Raw genomic sequence first — 23,037 nt, forward strand, 5'->3', positions numbered from 1 at the left:
ATATCTGATCTGGATTTACTTGACTCCTAGAAGATAGATTGACACTAACTCTTCTCAACTTAATGAGCACAAAATTCATCTAATTTTTCTAAAATGTCTATCACCGAGCTCCATTTAGATTAAATAAGATAACAGGTGGGGGGAGGAGGGAGGAAAGAGACAGACGCAATGGGGTAAATTTTAACCCCCAAAAACTGGTGGGGTGGGGAGTTTACAGAGCGGGACCGCATCCCGGATCCATCACGCCTACTTCTGGGTTTAACCCAGCAGGTTTGTCCACGTGTGGACAGCAGGCACAGGAAGTCAGGAAGTCCCGCCCCCGCTTAAAGCCGGAGGGCCTTTACTTAACAGGGCAATGTACTTCATTGAGATACTTGAGTTACTTAATATTTTGTGTATTGGAATAATATAAATTTAACCTTACCTGTCCAGGTTTCCCATTGCTTCGCATTCACATCAGGTGAAAGCAGGCGGGAAGGGCTTAATCCATGAGGTGTGTGCCCCTTTATTGCACTGCTTGTGGGCCCGGAGAAGCAGGAGTGTTTCATCCAGGTTCAACAATTTCACCTGGCCGACAGGACCCCCGCGATCGGCCGCCTCCCTTTGATGGTGGACCCCCACCTACCTCCGACTCTTCACCCGACCTCTGAACTTCTTTCCGGCTCCCCCTGATCTTTTAAAATCAGGTGACGAAGGAGGAAGCCTCCGAAAGCTTGTGATTTTAAATAAATCTGTTGGACTATAACCTGGTGTTGTAAGACTCCTTACACGTGTTTCACGATAGCAAGGTGATGACACTCATTGAAAATTACATTGGCAGTTGAGTCAGGAAAGGGATGGGTGGGGATACGAAGAAAAGATGTGAATGAGGTGATGGTAGACATGTTCAATTTGGGTATGGCTTGTGATGGATGCTGCTACTTATTTTATATGCCACAAGTTATTTGTGTTGATTTTCTCTCCAGTCTAATATTGTCTCTTGAGAATTCCCTTTTTTGCACTTTTGTACTGATCTCAGTTCAGCTTATAACCACATGAGTGTGATTGGTCTGGTGGATAATGTGCTAAAATATTAGTGTCCTCACTAACCTGTGCTCCCATCTTCAGTTTTTTTACAAAGTTCCTCTGTATGAGTGAACTACAATAAGCAGATGTGTTGGCGGATCAGTGACATGAATTGGCTGCTGATCCTTTTGTCAATGGGATCTGAAACTTCTTCAATTTGAAGCCTTGTTTGTAGTGTTAACCAACTACAGAAGTGCAGTATTGTAAAGAAATATATATTTTTCTTCTGAAGTATATGTACCATGCATGCTAAAACTATTTCCAGAAAATGTAGAAACATAGTAAATAAAGTTGTATTGTCACATGACTGATACCAACCAAGGTACAAAGATGTCAGTTGAAACAAGCCCTGAATTGTGTGAAATAAGTTCCGAGCATTCTCACGTTTGGGGGAAAATAGAGGCTTTTGGCTAGATGCATCTGGTATTTATTATAGTTTACACATGTAAGAGTTTTCAACTTTTTTTTAAGTCAAAAATAAAATATGTAATTTGTCAAATGTTTTTTCATTCTTAGCAGAATGGAGCCAGTACTAAACTCAAAGTTCACTTTTATACAATCACATGGAATTGTGAATGATGAACCTGAGAAGTCTAATGCGGAGGATTTTGAAGACATTCGAAAGGATTTGATCGATGAACTTTGCAGGGAAGAAAATTCAAACGCATCACATGTGGTAAATATATAATAGGATTTGGCCTCGAGCAGCAAGATCTGGACAACATCTGGGCTTGGGCTGATCAGTGGCAAGTAACATTCGTGTCACCTACAGGACACAAGTCAGTAGTGTGTTGGAATACCGTCCACTTGCCTGGATGGGTGCAGCTGCAACAACACTCAAGAAGCTCAACACCATCCAGGACATAGTAGTATGTTTGATCGGCATTCCAACCACCATCTACAGGATGCACTGCAGCAAGTCGCCATGGCTTCTTTGGCAGCACCTCCCAAACCCATGACTTACACCACCTAGAAGGACAAGGGCAGCAGGTGCATGGGAACACCATCTCCTCCCAAGTTCTTCTCCAAGTCACGCCCCGTCCTGACTTGGACATATATTACTGTTCCTCCATTGTCGCTGGGTCATAGTCCTGGAACTCCCTACTTTTGCCACGTGGACTGCAGTGGTTCAAGAAGCCCCACCGCCAAGGGCAATTAGGGATGGGCAATAAATGCCGGCCTTGCCAGCAGCAACCATATCCCAAGAAATAATTTTTTAAAATGTGGACTTGTAAATTTTTTTCAGTTTTCTTTTGATGTCTTGAAAAATATAAATTAACTTTTTATTTTACAGGTTCTTCAACAAAATTGTTCAGGTTCAAAGGATCATATGTGTGTTCATCTTCGTATTAGACCTTTCACTGAAGCTGAAGTAGCACAAAATGAATCTCGGGTTGGTTACCTAAATTGATGCCTGAACTTTGAATGAAAAATAAACTTTCTTTTAAATGTTAACCCTGCTGATATTTGTGCTGATATGTCAAACTCGCTCTCATTCTAGGACTGTGTGTTAATAGAAAGCTCAACTAATGTGATTCTGAAAGCACCACGAAACTCCTTGAGTTCCCGATGTAGTGATCGAGGAATTGGTCAAATGGCTCAACGTTTTACATTTTCTCATGTAAGGATTATAGAGTGTGTTGTGTATTTTACAGAATAGTATAATAGCAATCTTGAATTGAGGCCTAATTGGTGCATTTATTTGTGGTTTTAAACAGAGTTCTATATATGATAAGTTCCTTTTCTAAGCCTATGTCTACATGCATTTACCGATAGTGGTTAATTGCTCGTTACCATTGTGATAAATTTCTAGCTTAAAATTTCATAGCTAGCAAAAATAAAACTGGGTAATAAAAGTGACTCAGAATGTTCATTACCCTTGGGTAACAAAAGTAACGCATTGTTCATAACCATACTAACTGGAAGGGTTAATTCAATCTAAGGAGCCTGCTTGAGAATTACCAAATGAATTAGACAAAATATACAATTGGGTTGAAATGAAATTTACTAACAAAAAAATAAATAGGAAGAAAGATGGGCAACAAGTACTCCATGCATGGTGTTGAAATTCTACGGGCAAAGTTGAAAGGGTTTTAGTCACATTGTTGCTCTGCAGTGATGTAATCAACAAAGCAAGTGGAATGCCAAACTATGTAGCAGTAGAGTACAAGTTGAAGGAAATCGTGCTTAAGTTAAATAGTGCTCTGATCAGATTGTGCCTTGAGATCTGGGTAATGCTCTGGAAACATTGCAGACATGATCCACAAGAATGGTTCCTAGGGTCAGAAGATAGTAATAGGAATAGAGAATTATAGACCGTTCACCCTTGAAAGGTGACAGGTGTGTAAGATAATAACTTGTGCAAAAGAGCTAAAAATATTACTTTAAACTGACAGTAGGACAAGGTGGTATAGGTTCAAATTTGGAAACGGCTAATTTAAGACTGGCAGAAGCTCTTCGCACAGAGGGATCAACATATGGAATAGTAAAGGAGATGAAAACCGTGGGACAATTTAAGAAATTATTGGATGTTGTGTTGGGCAAGACTGTAAGATCATTGAGCTGGAAGTGCTAAGATGGGCAGAATGACCTTGTTCACCTGCATTTATCTTGAGATAATTCCCCCCCTCCCCCAAATATTATGAGTTTACTTCATCATTAATGTGTACAATAATATTGTGGATGAAAATGTTTTGCATTTAAAATGAAAATTTAGGTATTGACCGTGGTCCAAATTTGATAAATAATTGGCCTTTTCAGCCTCTCCCCAGGCAACTATATTGGCCATGACCATAGAATAATGCTTGAATCGAAAAGCTGTGGGCATTAGAACATAATAATCTGGTGTTTGAAAGAATGGTGTATTGTGTTTCACCTTGTTGTGTTAACCTGCTGGCAGGTGATCAATAAGCTTGCTGCGCGCATGGCCCTTTAGGTTTCCCTAAAACTTTGAAAACTGCTGTGTTAATGCACTTTGTAGCTATACTTGTAAAGTAATGCTTTGAAAGAAGTTGAAGTGGTCTGCATATATCCTGGAGGAGACAAAAACCTCTCCAATTGAATGTTGGCATCCTCTTCGGCTAAAATCAGTGTCTCTAGTCTTGAGTCCATCAACCTTTCTGGCTTCCTTCCCCACGTCTGCTTTATTAAATCAGCTTTCTTCCATCTCTACAATTCTTCCCCCCTCCTTTGTTCTCTTCTGTTGCCAAAACCCTAGTCCATGCCTTCATTGCTTCAAGACTTGACTTTTCCAATGCTCCTCTAGCTTTCCACTTCAATCCACCATAAGCTTTAACTCATCCTAAAAGACAATAGTCCAAGTTTGTCTGCGCATTCTGTCCCTTCACCCTGTTCCTTCTGAGCTCAACTGGCTCACTGCCTTGGCATGTCAATTTCAAAATTTTCATCTTTTTGTTTTCAAATCTCAGTGGTCTTTCCCCACTCTACCTTAGCTCTCTCTCCTTCTGCCTAATGTATCTGCATGCACCTGCCACTTCCCTAACACGGAAATTCTCGCTGCACTCTTTTCCCTCTACTTCTTCGTTGGTATTTGGTCATTCAATTACTATGCAGTTGCTCTGAGGAATTCTTTACCCTGTTCCCTCTCCCTCACCAATCGCATCTCCACTCCCTTCTGCGTCTGCCCCTGGAAAAAATTCTCCCCTAAGCCACTTAAAACGGCACTTTCAAACTCTCAACTATCCAGTCTCTGGCCCTCCATTCACTACGATACTTCTCCAACTCAGAGTCTGCTCAATCACACCCTCACCAGTAAAAACCTTGCTCTCTTCCACCTTGGTGCGGCCCCCATCTCTGCTCCCTTAAGTCCAAGCAACGCAGGTTTGAACATTTATAGTGCATCACTGGTTTAGCCATTCATCGCCAGATCTGGCTGGACCACATCAAGCGCATGTGTCCTCTGCCATAACTACTCACTATGCCAGGATCATCCTGGAATGCAAAAATAACTCCCAGCTTTTCTTCACTACCAACCGTGTCCTTGAACCCCTCTCCCCTGCCTGCTCCACCCTCACATCCAACAACAAGTGCAAAGAGCTCATGGACTTCTTTGTCATTAAGATTGAGACAAGCTGTTCAGCTGCCTCTGCCACAACCCTCCCTTCCTCCTTGCCCACCAAGCCAAGCTTCCCCTGAGGTTCTCCTCTGCCCTAGCCCTTCAGTTTCTCTCCTATCTCCCCTCCTGCCCTCTCCTAGCTCATCCTGTACATGAGACTGACCTCCTGCATTCTCGACCCTATTCCCACTAAAGTGCTGACAACCCAACTTCCCTTCCTGGCCCCCATGCTAGGTGATATTGTAAACCGTTCCCTCTCCTAGGGTACAGTTCCCCTCCAATTAAACACTGGGAAGACCAAAGCCATTGCCTTCGGCCCCTGCCACAAACTCCGTTCCCTAGCCACCGATTCAATCCCCCTCTTGGGCTGAAACAAACTTCGCAACCTCGGCGTCCTATTTGACCCTGAACTGAGCTTCCGACCCCAAATCCTCTCCAATCACAGAGACTGCCTACTTCCACCTCCGGAATGTTGGCCGTCTCCGCCCTACCTCGGCTCATCTTGCATCATCCATAAACTTCAGCTCATCCAAAACTCTGCTGCCTGTATCACGCCAAGTCCTGTTCATCCATCACTCCTGTGCTCACTGACCTACAATGGCTCACAGTCCTACCAACGCCTTAGTTTTAAAATTCTCATCCGCATGTTCAAATCTCTCCATAGTCTTGCCCCTCCCTATCTCTGTAACCTCCTCCAGCCCTACAACCTTCTGAGAACTCTGCATTCCTTCAACTCTGGCCTCTTGTGCATCCTCTACTTTCTTCACCCCACCATTGGCGGCCATGCCTTCTGCTGTCTAGGCCCTAACCTCTGTTATTACCTCCATAAATCTTTCCACCTCTCTCATTTATGATGCTCCTTAAAACCTGCCTCTTTGCCCAAGCTTTTGCTCACCAATCCTAATGCCTCCTTCTTTGGCTTGGTGTCAATATTTGGTTGCTGGTGCTCCTTTTGAAGTGCCTTAGGATGTTTTACTACGTTAAAAGTGCTATATAAATGTTGTTGTTCTCCCCCCACCCTGCTTTCAAAAACCTCCTCAAAACCATCCTCTTTCAATGTACCTTTTGGTTCCCCATTCTGCACTCTCCGTTTTCTCAATTTTCTCCATGTTTAGTGCCTACTCTTTCCCCCTTAGTGTAAAGTGCTGTGAGATGTGTGCCTGCACGTGAGTGCTATATAAATGCAAGTTGTTATAATATTTCTGTCTACTAGCTTTGTCTGCTGACCTAGTGAGTAGACCTGCACTATTTGATGTATACTGTTAGATTGGGACTACGGCAATGTTGCTTCACTACCCAGTGACCACTTTGTGTGACATTAGACGGTACTGGCTTAAGTACAAATCATTTTACTTTCCTCATGCATTTTGATACCAATACGTCATACAAGCATGATTTTTAAAAAAAAAAAATTATTTGAACTCTTAGGTTTATGGACCAGAAACCAAACAAAGAGAAATATTTGGAACAGTAAAACCACTTGTTGAGGAAGTTTTGAATGGACAGAACTGTTTGGTTTTTACCTATGGTGTCACCAATGCAGGAAAAACATACACATTTCAAGGTTTGGGCCTCTTTTTTAAAAAAAATAATTGTGATGTTATGGAAAGAGTAATATTTAGATTTTCTTTTCTTAAATGTTGTTACACTTCGATTATTATTATTCTGTTTTGTTGTAGGGCCAGACCATGATATTGGTATCGTACCACGGTCGATGAGTCTTCTATTTAAGAGTATTGAAGGAAAAATCTATCAAAATATGAACATTAAACCACAGAGATTCTCAGACTTTAGTAGGTTAACAGAAATACAAGTGAAAGAAGAGGAGGCTATTAAAAAATCAGTACTTCACCTATATAGAGAGGTAAACAAGTTGCAGTTGTACCAGTTCTTTTTGTTTTGTTAAAATCTGTATGAATAAATGAGTGCCCAAACAGCACTTTACAAAGTAAATTATGGATAACTTAATATCTTTTTTCTAAAAATATTAATTCAAAGATGATAAATTCATAGAGTAACTGACTTCAAGTAGATTCTAATATGAAATTAGTTATTAACTTCAGCTCCATCAGTCCTCTTTTTTTAAAAAAAATTAAAAATCTGCACATTAATTCAGTTCTTGCAGTATTTGTCTCAGTATCTCGGGTTACTGTAGGATAAAGTGCTGACTCTATTAAGAATAAATTGTCATAAAAATTAAATTTTAAGGCCACTTCCTGTAGAGGAGCTTCTATTTGCTGTATTTAAAGTTGAGGAAACCAAATATTTTTGAAGCTTCAGAAGTCCCTGCACAATTTCTCTACAAAGTAAACAAACTTAATTATAATTAAGCTGCATATCGTGATACCACAAGTCCAGGTCAGAATCGAAATGATTGGATAATTCCCCCCCGTCAATCACGCCTGGTGTGATTGGGACTGATTTTACGGAATTATATAGCCATCCACTCACTCCATTTTGCTGGAGAAATAATCCTACTTTTATCGGGAGACTCTGGCCTCAATAATAACCCCCCCCCCACAACCACACGACTGGTGGGAGGAGGTCGGGGGCGTGGTTAAACCTGAAAAAATGGAATGCGTCCCCAACCCGCCAAGTATGTGTCCGATGCCGTTTTTACAGTGGCGGGTAGCGAGGCATGCGAGTGTTCCATCTTGGAGAGGCAGGACTTAAATCAGACTCCCATTGTGCAATTGGGAGTCTGACTTAAATGGAACTGTTGTCGGCCAGGTTTCCCAAGGCTCAGGAAACCATGCAGCGATAGAGAGGCGGGAGCTGCCAGCTCCAGAAGGTAAGTGCTTTCTATAGCACTCCCTGTGGGCTAGGAGGAGCAGGAGTGTCTTCGGCCTTCCTTCTGCCGATCTTGGCCTCTCTCTAGCCCATGCTGTGATCGGCGACCCCCTCCCCCCAAACCCTGACCACAGCCTGCCCCACAATCCGATTCCTGGGGACTGTCCCCAATGGTCCCCGGCTGCGGAATTTGCTGCCAGGTGGCCAGCCTGTTGATTTGGCTGGCTGCCGAGCGGGAAACTGAAGGAAAATAATTATAATGAGGTCCTGTCGTTAAATTCAGCAGGATCTCCATGTCCCTGGCCTCACCTGGCGGCCTTGCCCGGCACCCTCCCCGCGAAATAGCCAGGCTTTTGTTTGCTGTAGTTCGTAGAGACTGTTTAAATAGACTCTGTTTGCTGAATAAATAGGCTGCTGTAGTGTGTAGAGACTATAGACTTTGTTTGCTATTTGCTGAGTAAATGGACTGTTCTCTGTAAGTCCCACCCTGCTTCTAACTCATTGGCTGACACAGTGGTGTCAATAGTCACTCCATTATAATTAAGTTTTTTAACACTGTTAGCGTGGGCCATAACTAAGAAAAACAACCAAAGTCTTAAGTTAGACAAAAGACTTATCCTATATATCCCATTATTACAGTAACCTGGGGACAGGCTGCAAGGGATTATTTTTGTCCAACTCTGCTATAGCATGCTGTGCCCACCAAAAGTGGATCCTAAGTAACTGGTCGTATTAAAGGACCATTTTAGGATTCAAGTAGAGATAATACATTAAAGAACTAGAAAAAGCTTTAATTTTAAAATCTATATTTTTCTTTCTGTAGAGTGACCAGTGTAATGGGAGCAGCCAGCATAGTTCACTAGATGCTACAGAAGGTAAGTTGAACTAGTGTGCATAAAACGTGTATAATCATCGATTCATTAGTAGTACACACATAAGCCATATTCTATATCGTAAACTTTAGTCATGAGTCAGATAGTTTTTTCAGATCATTTTATAAACTTTCAGTGAGTTGGGGGGAAAAATTCGATAAGGGTCCGTTTTGGGTGGTGGTAGCACGATGCACTAGCACCCTGCGCCCGACGGACCCTGCGCAGGACGCAATTTGGACCCACGGGAGCACTTGCCTGCAATCAGCGTTCCTTTTCAGGCCTTGCACGTGGAATCAGTGCAATTTGCACTTTCCACCACCAGAGGGAGCTCAATCTCTTAAAGAGGAGGATGTTTTGTCGAAATCTCTTAAAGGTAGTTGGTACCTGTTATTTGCTGAAAATAACAGTTTATTGTCTGTATGGAGTCTGAACAGAGATCAGACATCGCACATGTAAAACACAGATGCAGATCCCATCCCTATGTTTACACACTGATGAGTTATGTTAAAACATTGAATAAAGGTTGCGCACTACTAAATCCCACATCCTCCAATCTGCACACCAGACCTCACCAATCTGCCGATCTGAGTTGGTACCAGGTCTGTGAGAGTGCATGCACCAAAGTCCTCTGCTGATACACTAGAGACCTTGGGTACAAGAGGTGGACAGAAGGAGGGACATCTTATATCCGCAGTTGGCGGGGAGGCAAAAGGCCCTCCAGATATATACTGAAAAGACAGTGGGAGGCAGCAGGGGACAAAGTCAATGCCAGGCGCACAACATCATGAACATGGATGCAGTGCAGGAAGAAGTTCAATGCTTTGACATGAGTGGTCAAGGTGAGTGAGGTCAACTATCAAGTGGCCTCTCCTACCATCTGCACCACACACTACATCTCCTATCCCCCACATACCAATAAACTCTTTCTCCCCGTACTCAACTCTTCCAATCAGATGCTTCCTCTCACCCTTGCGCATTACCACTGTTTCAAGCCGCCCACCCACAACTCACAGGCCACGTACACTGGCAGCTATTCAACCGTGACAGGCACATCATCCAGACACACGTCCCAATTTCTTGCAGGAGAAGGTGGCGCATATCAAGATGCAGCAGGTGGCAGTGGCATTTAGTCGGGGTTAAGACTGTGTGTTGAGTTGAGCTTTAGACACCATTTTGGGACTATCACTTTAAATCAGCGTTGCACACTGATTTAAGTCATTTTCTCCCTAGTTTAGCTAAACAAAATCTTTGTTATATTTCTTTGTCCTAAAAAAAGAGGAGCCACAGCCAATGGCCTCAAACATTCACACAGGCATTTAAAAGAGACGGTGCCGCCACACAGGCATTTAAAAGAGACGGTGCCGCCACACAGGCATTTAAAAGAGACGGTGCCGCCACACAGGCATTTAAGAGACGGTGCCGCCACACAGGCATTTAAGAGACGGTGCCGCCACACAGGCATTTAAGAGACGGTGCCGCCACACAGGCATTTAAGAGACGGTGCCGCCACACAGGCATTTAAGAGAGACGGTGCCGCCACACAGGCATTTAAAAGAGACGGTGCCGCCACACAGGCATTTAAAAGAGACGGTGCCGCCACACAGGCATTTAAAAGAGACGGTGCCGCCACACAGGCATTTAAAAGAGACGGTGCCGCCACACAGGCATTTAAAAGAGACGGTGCCGCCACACAGGCATTTAAAAGAGACGGTGCCGCCACACAGGCATTTAAAAGAGACGGTGCCGCCACACAGGCATTTAAAAGAGACGGTGCCGCCACACAGGCATTTAAAAGAGACGGTGCCGCCACACAGGCATTTAAAAGAGACGGTGCCGCCACACAGGCATTTAAAAGAGACGGGTGCCGCCACACAGGCATTTAAAAGAGACGGGTGCCGCCAGTTTGAGTGTAAAATTAGTACAGACCACTGAGATTATGCTTTTTGATATTTGCCAACTGACATTTCTCACTACCTTTGGAAACTTGGAGAAAATGAATCCTTTACATTAAGAATTCATTGAATCATTGTAAAAACCCTATGCTGCTCTGCAGAGCACCATAATATGCAAGTATATCAATATTCTCTTTTTAAAAATGGCTGAAAAGATTTGATTTATATTTAACTTCAGTCCATGGACTTTAATTTCTTAAATGTCAAACTTTTTACTGCAGTATTAAGCCACATGGTTTGAATGACTGATTACGACTCACTCAAACTGAAATCCCAATCATATTCTTCTTGAATTAATAGGCCACATCTACTGATAAATGGAACATAGGAAGAGGAAAAGGCCATTAAGCCCATATGGGCTATTTTGCCATTCAATTAGATCGTGGCTGCTATGTACGTCAACTCCATTTACCTGCCTTTGATCCATATCCCATGATTCCCTTACCCAACAAAAATCTATCGATCTACGTTTTGAAAATTTCCATTGACCCAGCATTCATTTGCTGTTTGGGGGAATGAATTCCAGATTTCCACTAACCTTTGTGTGAAAAGGTGCTTCCTGAATTCACTGCTTAATGGCCTAGCTCTAATTTTAAGATTGTGACTCCTTATTAAGGATTCCCACCATCAGAGGGAATAGTTTCTCTATGTACCCTATCGAATCCTTTTATCATTTTAAACACCTCAATTAGATTACCTTTCAAACACCTAAACTCAAGGAGATACACAGCAAGTTTATGCAACCTGTCCTCAACCCTGGTATCATTCTGATGAATCTGTGTTGCACCCCCTCCAAGGCCATTATATCCTTCCTGAGGTGCGGTGCCCAAAACTGAATGCAATACTCCAGATGGGGTCTGACTAAGGATCTGTACAACTGAAGCATCACTTCCTCCCCTTTGTATTCCAGCTCCCTTAAAATAAAGATTCCATTAGCCTTTGATTATGTTTTCTACTTGCACACTAGCTTTTAGTGATTTTTGTGTACCTGGACACCCAAATCCCTTTGCTCCTCCACAGTTCCTAGTGTCTCACTATTAAGAAAATATTCTGGTTTTGTCTTCCTTGGATCCAAGGTGAATGATCTCCTTGAACTTCATCTTTCACAGTTTTGCCCACTCACCTTAATTTGTCTATATCCTTTTAGAACTTCCTTTTTTTATTCGTTCACGTGATGTAGGCGTCGCTGGCGAGGCCAGCATTTATTGCCCATCCCTAATTGCCCTCGAGAAGGTGGTGGTGAGCCGCCTTCTTGAACCGCTGCAGTCCGTGTGGTGACTGTTCTCCCACAGTGCTGTTAGGAAGGGAGTTCCAGGATTTTGACCAAGCGACAATGAAGGAACGGCGATATATTTCCAAGTCGGGATGGTGTGTGACTTGGAGGGGAACGTGCAGGTGGTGTTGTTCCCATGTGCCTGCTGCTCTTGTCCTTCTAGGTGGTAGAGGTCGCGGGTTTGGGAGGTGCTGTCGAAGAAGCCTTGGCGAGTTGCTGCAGTGCATCCTGTGGATGGTGCACACTGCAGCCACTGTGCGCCGGTGGTGAAGGGAGTGAATGTTTAGGGTGGTGGATGGGGTGCCAATCAAGCGGGCTGCTTTATCTTGGATGGTGTCGAGCTTCTTGAGTGTTGTTGGAGCTGCACTCATCCAGGCAAGTGGAGAGTATTCCATCACACTCCTGACTTGTGCCTTGTAGATGGTGGAAAGGCTTTGGGGAGTCAGGAGGTGAGTCACTCGCCACAGAATACCCAGCCTCTGACCTGCTCTCGTAGCCACTGTATTTATATGGCTGGTCCAGTTCAGTTTCTGGTCAATGGTGACCCCCAGGATGTTGATGGTGGGGGATTCGGCGATGGTAATGCCGTTGAATGTCAAGGGGAGGTGGTTAGACTCTCTTGTTGGAGATGGTCATTGCCTGGCACTTATCTGGCGCGAATGTTACTTGCCACTTATGAGCCCAAGCCTGGATGTTGTCCAGGTCTTGCTGCATGCGGGCTCGGACTGCTTCATTATTTGAGGGGTTGCGAATGGAACTGAACACTGTGCAGTCATCAGCGAACATCCCCATTTCTGACCTTATGATGGAGGGAAGGTCATTGATGAAGCAGCTGAAGATGGTTGGGCCTAGGACACTGCCCTGAGGAACTCCTGCAGCAATGCCCTGGGGCTGAGATGATTGGCCTCCAACAACCACTACCATCTTCCTGTGTGCTAGGTATGACTCCAGCCACTGGAGAGTTTTCCCCCTGATTCCCATGGACTTCAATTTTACTAGGGCTCCTTGGTGCCACACTCGGTCAAATGCTGCCTTGATGTCAAGGGCAGTCACTCTCACCTCACCTCTGGAATTCAGCTCTTACCTCACCTCTGGAATTCAGCTCTTTTGTCCATGTTTGGACCAAGGCTGTAATGAGGTCTGGAGCCGAGTGGTCCTGCTCCCATCTACACCATTCACTGTGCCTCTAACTTAGTGTCATCTGCAAACTTGGATATACTACTCTATTCCTTCATCCAAGTCACTGACGTATATAGTGAAAATCTGAGGCTCCAGTACAGATTCCTGGGGAACACCACTTGTCACATCCCACCAGAGTACATTCCCTTTCTCCCTACTCTTGTCTCTTACCTCCCAACCAATTTTCAACTTGTGGCACAAGGTTGCCTTCAATTCCATGCGATTTTATTTTTGCTACTAATCCCTTGTGCGCAACCTTATTAAATGCCTTCTGGAATTCCATGTAGATAACTTCCATAGACACTCTTATGTCTACCATGTTAGTGACCTCTGGCTCAGTTACTACTTTTAGAATCTGGAGGTAAACTGATTTAACAATCATTGTTTAAAACAAAATATTTCAAATAGCAACCTAGACAAGGGGAAAAATGTTAAATCAATTGTTGTAAAAGAGTACTAGTGGAGAAACTTGCTTTTTTAACAAAACATGAGTTCATGGTTTGAGTATTGACCAGATATGCTGTGAATCTTTGGATCAGTGAAATTTGCAGAATAATCAGCAGTATGTGTTGGGCTTGCACTTAGAGGTAATATAACATTTGTAGTTTGTTTCAAATGTGTGAGACTGATATTTAACTCATCTGACAATATCAAATCCACTGACTAGATTGCACCACTAAATAGTTTAAAGTGTTCCATTTAGAAATTTACACTGTGCTCTCTCAAGATGGTGTAGCCTTGCTTTAACCATTAAAGATTATTACTTTTTAATGCAGGAAGTTCGCTGAAATCACTTGGTATTCTAGGAGATTTTGCTGAATACTTGAAGTGTTCCGAACAAGCTGCTGTGCATGCACCAGAAAGGATCCAATTTTCCGTCTGGGTTTCATTTTGTGAAATATACAATGAAACTCTTTATGATTTACTTGATCCAGTACCATATAAATATCAGAAAAGAAAGATACTTCGGTTTGCACAGGATGCTAAAGGCAACCCTTATGTAAAAGGTATTTGAACTTCTATTTAACAGCTTTAAGTTTTGCAAAATTAGTACCCAAGGAATCGCATTGCCCTCTTTTTCAAGATTTAAATTTTTTTCTGTGACCAGTATTGAGCAATGGTTACTATATTGTTCAGTACACAATCAAGGTCTGTTCAAAATGTCAGTGTGCTTTATTATTTATTTTAGATCTAAAATGGATTCAAGTTTCCAATGCAGAAGAGGCATATAAAATATTAAAACAAGGGAGAAAGCATCAAAGTATTGCTTCCACAAAAATCAACAATCTTTCAAGTAGAAGGTAATTTACTTTACTAAATTCAATTATTGATGCAAATCTTGTGTAGTAACAGTTATAAAGAACCAATTTGCTTAACTTCAGTGTATAATTCTGAGCAAAACCACATGCTTTAAACCAGTAATTGAACTGAATTTAAAACTTCTCAATTGTTTGTTCTGTAGCCATTGTACGTTTTCAATAAGAATCTTGCATGTGGAGGATGGTGGACTTCATGTTACAAGAGTCAGTGAGTAAGTAGTATTCTTCAAAGAGATTTCTTTTTAATCAAAATGTAATTTATAAAAATTGGCAATGAGTCCAATGGGAAAAATTGTTTGTCAAAAACTTGAGTTTTATAATGAATTTTATATGGTGTAATTAGTAAACTTTGCATCTTAACTATTGTCTCCCAACATTTGTGTGCCATCTGCACCTCCATCCTTGTCCTTTTTTATGGTTGGATTATGTCCCTGGCCAGGGATTTAACTGACCAACAATCTTCATGATTTAAAAAGCTTTCAGCTGTAGGCCTACCCCTTTTTTTCCGATTTCCAGCCCCCCCCCCCCCCCCACCCCCCATCCACTCCACTTCATCACGAGGGCTGCTTACAACTGTGCATGAAATCTATGGAGGAACATCACTACAGCTATGTGTCAGAAGCAAACTCCCTCGTATTTTGCACTTTGGATAACCCAGATTCTGGAATTCTATTAACATATTATTTGAACAATCTGGCCTAATTGTAATTCAAGTTTTCCCTTTCAACTCTTCTACCAACCTCCCCTTTACAAACGAACTGCATGCTTTGTGATCCAGTTCCAGTGAGTTTTGTACCCCAGGATTAACGAGCCTACCATCAGTTCAAATCATAGAATGATTACAGCACAAAAGGAGGCTATTCAGCCTGTCGAGCCCGTCCCACTTTCACGCCCTTTCCCCGTAGCCCTGCAAATTTTTTTCCTTCAAGTACTTATCCAATTCCCTTTTGTAAGCCATGATTGAATCTGCCTCCACCTCCCTTTCTGGCAGTGCATTCCAGATTATAACCACTCGCTGTGTAAAAACGTTTTCCTTCATGTCGCCTTTGGCTCTTTTGCCAATGGGAACAGTTTCTCTCTATCCACTCTCTAGACCACTCATGATTTTAAACACTTCTATCAAATCTCCTCTCAACCTTCTCTGCCGTAAGGAGAACAACCCCAGCTTCTCCAGTCTATCCACGTATCTGAAGTCCCTCATCCCTGGAACCATTTTAGTAAATCTTTTCTGCACCCTCTAAGGCCTTCACATTCTTCTTAAAGACCGGTGCCCAGAATTGGACACAATACTCCCACTGTGGCCGAACCAGTGTTTTATAAAGGTCCATCATAACTTCCTTACTTTTGTAATCTATGCCTCTATTTATAAAGCCCAGGATCCCATTTGCTTTTTTAACTGCTTTCTCAACCTGCCCTGCCACCTTCAGCGATTTGTGCACATATACCCTCAGATCTCTGTTCCTGCACCCCTTTAGAATTGTACCATTTAGTTTATATTGCCTCTTCTCATTCTTCCTACCAAAATGTAACACTTCGCACTTCTCTGCGTTAAATTTCATCTGCCACGTGTCCGCCCATTCCACCAGCCTGTCTATATCCTCTTGAAGTCAATCACTATCCTGCTTACTGTTCACTACACTTCCAAGTTTTGTGTCATCTGCAAATTTTGAAATTGTGCCCTGTACATCCAAGTCATTAATATATATCAAGAAAAGTACTGGTCCTAGTACCGACCTCTGGAGAACACCATTGTACACCTTTCTCCAGCCCGAAAAACGACCGTTCACCACTATTCTGTTTCCTGTCACTTAGCTAATTCTGTATCCATGTTGCCACTACCCCTTTTATTCCATGGGCTTCAACTTTGCTCACAATCCTATTATGTGGCACTTTGTCAAATGCCTTTTGGAAGTCCATATACACCACATCAACCGCATTGCCCTCATCAACCCTCTCTGTTACCTCATCAAAAAATTCAATCAAGTTAGTTAAACACGATTTGCCTTTAACAAATCCGTGATGGCTTTCCTTAATTAATCCACACTTGTCCAAGTGACCTACTTTTGTCCGGATTATCGTTTCTAAAAGTTTCCCCACCACCTAGGTTAAACTGACTGGCCTGTAGTTGCTGGGTTTATCCTTCCACCCATTTTTTGAACAAGGGTGTAACATTTGCAATTCTCCAGTCCTCTGGCACCATCCCCTTATCTGAGGATGATTGGAAGATTATGGCCAGCACCTCCGCAATTTCCACCCTTACTTCTCTCAGCAACCTAGAACGCATCCCATCTGGAACTGGTGACTTACCTACTTTTAAGTACAGCCAGCCTTTCTAGTACCTCCTATTTATCAATATTTAGTCCAACCAGTATCTCGACTACCTCTTTTACAGTGACTTTGGCAGCATCTTCTTCCTTGGTAAAGACAGGTGCAAAGTACTGATTTAGTACCTCAGCCATGCCTTCTGCCTCCATGTGTAGATCTCCTTTTTGGTCCCTAATCAGCTCCACCCCTCTTACTATCCATTTACCGTTTATATGCGTATAGAAGACTTTTGGATTCCCTTTTATGTTAGTTGCCAGTCAATTCTCATACATTCTTTGCCCCTCTTATTCCCTTTCTCATTTCCCCTCTGAACTTCCTATATTCAGCCTGGTTCTCACTTGTATTATCAACCTGACATCTGTCATATGCCCCCTTTTTCTGCTTCATCTTACTCTCTATCTCTTTCACCATCCAGGGAGCTCTGGCTTTGGTTGCCCTACCTTTCCCCCTCGTGGGAATGTACCTAGACTGTACCCGAACCACCTCCTCTTTAAAGGGCGCCCATTTTTCGATTACAGTTTTGCCTGCCAATTTTTGATTCCAATTTACCCGGGCCAGATCTGTTCTCAACCCATTGAAATTGGCTCTCCTCCAATTAAGTATTTTTACTGTAGATTGCTCCTTGTCCTTTTCCATAGCTAATCTATACCTTGTGATACTATGATCACTGTTCCCTAAATGTTCCCCTACCAACACTTGCTCCTTTTGACCCGCATCATTCCCCAGAACCAGATTCAGCAATGCCTCCTTCCTCGTTGGACCGGAAATGTACTGATCAGAAAGTTCTCCTGAACATACTTCAGAATTTCTTCCCACCCCCAGCCCCCCTGCCCTTTACACTATTAATATCCCAGTCTATAATAGGATAATTGAAGTCCCCCATTATCACTACTCTATGGCACTTGCACCTCTCTGTAATTTCCCTGCAAATTTGCTCCTCTGTATCCTTTCCACTAGTTGGTGGCCTATAGAATACACCCATACAAATGTAATATTATTAGCACCAGACTTATTTAAGTTAAAAATATTTAATTGTTTTAATAGTGAAACCTCTGAATTAGGCAATATGCTACACAAAAAGGTAATATTTTAAAAAATGCAGACATACTTTGAGCCTGTTGCTGTCCCTGTTTTTCTTCTGTTCGTATAATTAAATCAACAATAGCCCTTTGTAAACATTGTAAACGTCACCCTGTTCAAATTACTGCTCTGGGCAATAATTGGTGATTTTGTGGCTTTATAAAAAGCAATTCTTCCCAAAAGGCGTTCTGCATTATTTTAGTTGTTTCAGTCACTTAGGCTTTCAGAAGAACTTGCTATGTTGTGCCTCAGCAGCAAAAATTTCAAGCTGACATAAAGCAAAATTTCCTTCTTAGTGTGTGATGGTTAATCATCAAAGCAACAATACTATTGTGATATGTGACAAATGTGCAGACTTCCTTAATATGTCTCTAAATTCAATATATAACCTTACGAGAAATGCCTCAGAAAATCTTCGAGTAAACAAATACCAATTATGTGGAATATTGGCTGTCTTAACAGCTTCATGACTGCAGGCCAGGGGATGCAATAGATGCTATATGCCACTCGTCCACCTGCAGAATGCGGGATGGATAAAATAGAGATAATTCACATAAATCAAAAGAAACTGAAGTATTGGCAAGCAAACCTGCTGACTGTTGACTCCATTTAATGTTTTAAGGATGAGAGATTTGAATTCAACTTAAAGCTGATTTTAGAGGACAACATTTCTATATTTGTCACACTTGACTTCTGGCTGAGCTAACTGGTATAGGGCAGTGTTGTCATAAAGTGATGCATGTTCTTGTCTGAGCACCAGTGGCATGTTTTTAAAAAAAAAACCAAGGTTCTAATAAATCTCTACCATTCATGGATCAAGTCAGTGTCAAATATTGACGTGAAGGCTGAGATTGGTTGAGCAGATTAAAATGTTGCACCAGATCTTTTCCTTTACTGGCAGGAGCCTGCTTCATTATTATGTACTTGACAAACCTTATATAACTGCTGAAGACCCTTTTAATGTTTTGTCCTAGACTACTGTCCAAAAAGCCCACCTGTGGGATATCCTATTGTAATCTGAACTAAAACTCACATCTAGAAAGGAAGCTTCTCAGCTGCCAGGCCAAGCTGTTATAGGACACAGTATAAATTATTTAATTTCTGGTTCAGCTAAGGATTTTGTCTGAATGGAACTGCTCTATTTACAGGTTGTCTCTTTGTGATCTTGCGGGATCAGAGCGGAATGCGAAAACCAAGAATGATGGGGATAGATTGAAAGAAGCCGGAAACATTAACACCTCTTTGCTCATTCTTGGAAAATGCATCAATGCATTGAGACATAACCAAATCTCAAAGTAAGAGAAGCCTTTATCTTTTCCAACCCCCTCCGCCGCCCCCCCACCCCCCCCCCCCCCCCCACCACCCCGGCGCGCACACGCACACCAATTTGCTTGCTAAAAGTAGTCCTTGCATCCTTTACAATTGCAGAATAAGATTTCAATAGTGCTTTCGCTTAAATAGTGATGAGAATTGTAAGCTTAAAATCTTCATATTTACTGTGACGTTCTTCTCTTATCCCTCCCCAGTCCTCAGACCTATTATTTTAAAAAAATGCTCCAAAAGTGAGTTGAGTAAATGAGATTTTTGGTAATATAGTACGATTATCTGTGCTGCAGATGGCAGTAACTCATTAACTACAGGTTGCTACAATAGCGTAGACTCCAATTTATCTCTCAGCCCTTTCTGTATTTTTCAAATGTAAATGCTGGCTACTGCAGCTCTAATAGATGAGACCAGTAAAGGAATATGAATCAATTACCTTTCCAGTACACATCACTGATATAAATACATTGGTTTCCCTGGGCTTCAACTAAACAAAAAGATATATCAACCTAGAACCCAGGGAGGAAGGAGCTGAAAACTGCAAGTCCTGATTGTAGTCCTAAATAATAGGTTGAGCTAAATGTTTTGAATGCTCATCCTATCTCATTTGTCCGTAAGAAGTTTGGTTGAAGTCTGAATAAACAGCTTTTCCCAACAAGGTCTTCTCAATATTCATACTGCTAGGAAAAGGAGTCAAATACCTGGACTGTGAAATAAAATATCCCCCACGGCCTGGATGATTTACCTTGGTCTCTCTGTTTAACGGAGCTGGGTTTAATGAGGCTGGGATTCTTGAGGGTTTAGTTATCTGTTCTCAGATGATTTAATGCCCAGCTATCCTTCTGAACTTTTTTTTAAAATGTGTATTTGGAAATTTCTACTTCTTCTCACAAAACGATTATAAAGAGAGACCAATTTAATTATTAATATTCAACTTCTAGGTAAAGTTTTAATTTGTGAATATGGATTAATTTAATCTTATTGAAGATTCCTTTCACCACTGGAAATTGAGTTGGGATAGTCTCGGCCCAGTCGTCTTAATCAGTGAGAATCCATAGTGCCAAACAGCTTATAATTTAGGATTGCATTGGCAATCTCACTTCAGAGGTCAAAAGATTGACTAATGGCGTGAAATATTTGAGGGAGTTGGTGCATATTTTTGGGGTAAAAATACAGGGAGTTGTTTCCTGTAACACCTTTCACAACTCCACGATGTTCCAAAACACTTTGCAGCCAATGAAATACTTTTTGAAGTGTAGTCACCGTTGTGATGTAGGAAATGTGCCAGCCAATTTGCACGAACCAAGGTCCCACAAACAGCAATTTATATAAATGACCAGATCATCTGTTCAGATGTTGGTTGAAGGGATATGTATTGGCCGGAACATTGGAGAGAACTCAGCTGTTCTTCTTTGAATAGTGCCATGGGATCTATTACCTGAGAGGGCAGATGGGGGCTCAGTTTAACATCTCATCCAAAAGATGGCACCTCCAACAGTGTAGCACTCCTTCAGTACTCCACTGCAGTTCACGCCAAAATTATGTTTTCAAATCTCTGGAGTAGGGCTTGAACCCATGACCTGACTCAGACGAGAGTGCTACCACTGAGCCACTCCTGGCACTTGGCAGAAATCCACCAGTGAGCAAAACTTTACATTTCAATCCCAGTTATGCCAAACCTTGGGTTTGTTTGCCATAGTTCTGATAAAACCCCATTTCTCCCTCCACAATGATGCCAGAACAAAGCTCCCCTCCTACCTCCTCATGCTGCTAAACTGCAGCGACTCCACTGCAGTACTGTCAAACTCCATACCCCATCCTAGTTTTGTCAAGACCGGGACTTCCCCCAAGTACAGCTAATCTCCTTTTACCCCCTCAATTCTGCTACTAATGTAAATCTACCTCCAGTTGGTGCATATTACATACCACCTTGCTATGTATTCTCCGTTTTTAAAATGGTATGGGATAGAAATTAAAGCTAATCCTTTCTGGTTTCCACAGGATAATAGACAGTTACAGAATTCAATCCCTAAATCACCGGGAAGAACCCTGAAACACCAGGAAAATTTACAAAATTGGAATTTGACTTAATCAGTTACTGTAAATCAGTTGTCCTGATGTAATCCCCTAAAAGTCATAAACACTTTTATTGTTATAAAACATCAAATCCTCCAATTCTCTATTAGCAATGTTATGGGACATCCCGTATAAAACATCATGGGGTAAATTTTATCGTCAAGCTGGGAGTTTCCCAGACATCCTTACAATTTTGACGAAGGACAGCTCTCAATTTTTTATTCTGTACTTTTCCCGCCCGACAGCCAGCCAGTTTGACAGACTGGATGGGAGAGCAGCCAGGGAGCGGATGCCAGCAGTCTGACATCATGGGGGGGTGGTCCGAGCGAGGCAGGTAAGCTTGCTGTGCCTGGAGGAAACACTCCTGCTCCTTCTGGCCCACAAGTAGTGCAATAAAGGCACTTATCTGTTGATCCGGGACTTCTCGCCGCCTCGTACGTGGCTTGAAGCAGAAGGCCTGGGAATCCTAGCCCTTAGGAGTTAAAAATAAATATGCTGTTAAAATGGAGGCGCACGGCCTCCTTTAAAAGATTTTACTGACTGGCCCGCCTCCTGAGAGCGGGTTGGTCGCCCGCCCCTCGATCCGCCTCTGTTAAAACCAGAAGTGGGCAGATTGGGGATGGGTTTTACAATTTTTACCTTCCCACCTGCCCCCAACCCACCCATTCTTGGGGTTAAAATGTACCCCCATATATCAACAATTAACATTTATTTACAGGGAAAACAAGTTGTCGTCTGTACACTAAACTGTTATTTTAATAAACCAAATGTTTTTCAATACACTTACAGTTCTTTTCTTGTATCCTATACAAGCACTGAGAGCTAGCTAAATCTACCTGTCAGATCTACACTCATAGCTCTCTTTGCTCTTTTTATACACCTCGCCCAATTGCCAAAACTTGTTAGAAATTCATCACTGGCCACCCTGTTGAGAAAGGTAGCAGGCTGCCCTATCCATGAACCAAAAATGAAGTCCATATATAATTGAAATTGTGTGTTGGATTTTGCAAGATAAGCAATGATATAGGCTGGGACAGTGCAGATGTTTTAAAATTTTGTGCCTTATTTAAAAGGGATAGCTATCAGATTTAAACATGATTGAATGGCTTAATTTTCACTTTTTAGATCCATATAAACTGAAGTTTTTCTTGGCAAATCCTGTTTTGAAAGTACCATATTTCAAAGCTTCAAAATCTACCATCTCTTGTATTGTTTTGAAAATTCTGTTGGCATTTTGCACAGTTTAAGAAAAAAAATCTAAGTGTTTCTGTTAATCTTTAACTTAAGTATGCAGAGCTTACATTAATTAGAGATCTAACATTTACAATTCAATTTGACCACATTTAAATATTAGGGATGGTTCTCTTGAGATCTAAAAGGCGAATGCAAAAAACTGAATACTGCTGTGAATGCTGAAAGTTATGTGTGCCAAATTCATTCACGTTTCAGTAAAACTTTTTCCTTTTGTCTCTTAGGACCCACAACCATGTTCCATTTAGGGAAAGTAAGCTTACTCGCTATTTCCAGGGTTTTTTTTCTGGTAGAGGAAAAGTTTGCATGATTGTTAACATCAGCCAGTGCGCTTCTATGTATGATGAGACACTGAATGTATTGAAGTTCTCTGCAGTGGCACAAAAGGTAGGTTAAATATGTGAATTGATAAAATTATGTGTATTATTCTAACCCATAAGCCTTTCAGTTGGACAAC

The 23,037-nt window shown here is 42.0% G+C and overlaps 1 protein-coding gene across 1 annotated transcript in view; it reads left to right on the forward strand.

Annotated features, from left to right (window-relative positions):
• The window catches only part of kif20bb (kinesin family member 20Bb), an 87,622-nt gene that overhangs the window by 5,950 nt on the left and 58,635 nt on the right, over window positions 1–23,037 (forward strand). Inside the window, exons 2-12 of the mRNA XM_068002488.1 lie at window positions 1,582–1,741; window positions 2,360–2,458; window positions 2,567–2,686; window positions 6,569–6,704; window positions 6,820–7,004; window positions 8,754–8,805; window positions 13,983–14,213; window positions 14,396–14,507; window positions 14,669–14,737; window positions 19,079–19,225; window positions 22,805–22,967. Of these exons, the coding sequence (XP_067858589.1) occupies window positions 1,586–1,741; window positions 2,360–2,458; window positions 2,567–2,686; window positions 6,569–6,704; window positions 6,820–7,004; window positions 8,754–8,805; window positions 13,983–14,213; window positions 14,396–14,507; window positions 14,669–14,737; window positions 19,079–19,225; window positions 22,805–22,967 (1,470 nt within the window). The 5' untranslated portion in view covers window positions 1,582–1,585. The remainder of the gene's footprint in view (window positions 1–1,581; window positions 1,742–2,359; window positions 2,459–2,566; window positions 2,687–6,568; window positions 6,705–6,819; window positions 7,005–8,753; window positions 8,806–13,982; window positions 14,214–14,395; window positions 14,508–14,668; window positions 14,738–19,078; window positions 19,226–22,804; window positions 22,968–23,037) is intronic.

This window comes from Heptranchias perlo, chromosome 21, assembly GCF_035084215.1.
Source record: "Heptranchias perlo isolate sHepPer1 chromosome 21, sHepPer1.hap1, whole genome shotgun sequence".
Taxonomy (NCBI): Eukaryota; Metazoa; Chordata; class Chondrichthyes; order Hexanchiformes; family Hexanchidae; genus Heptranchias; species Heptranchias perlo.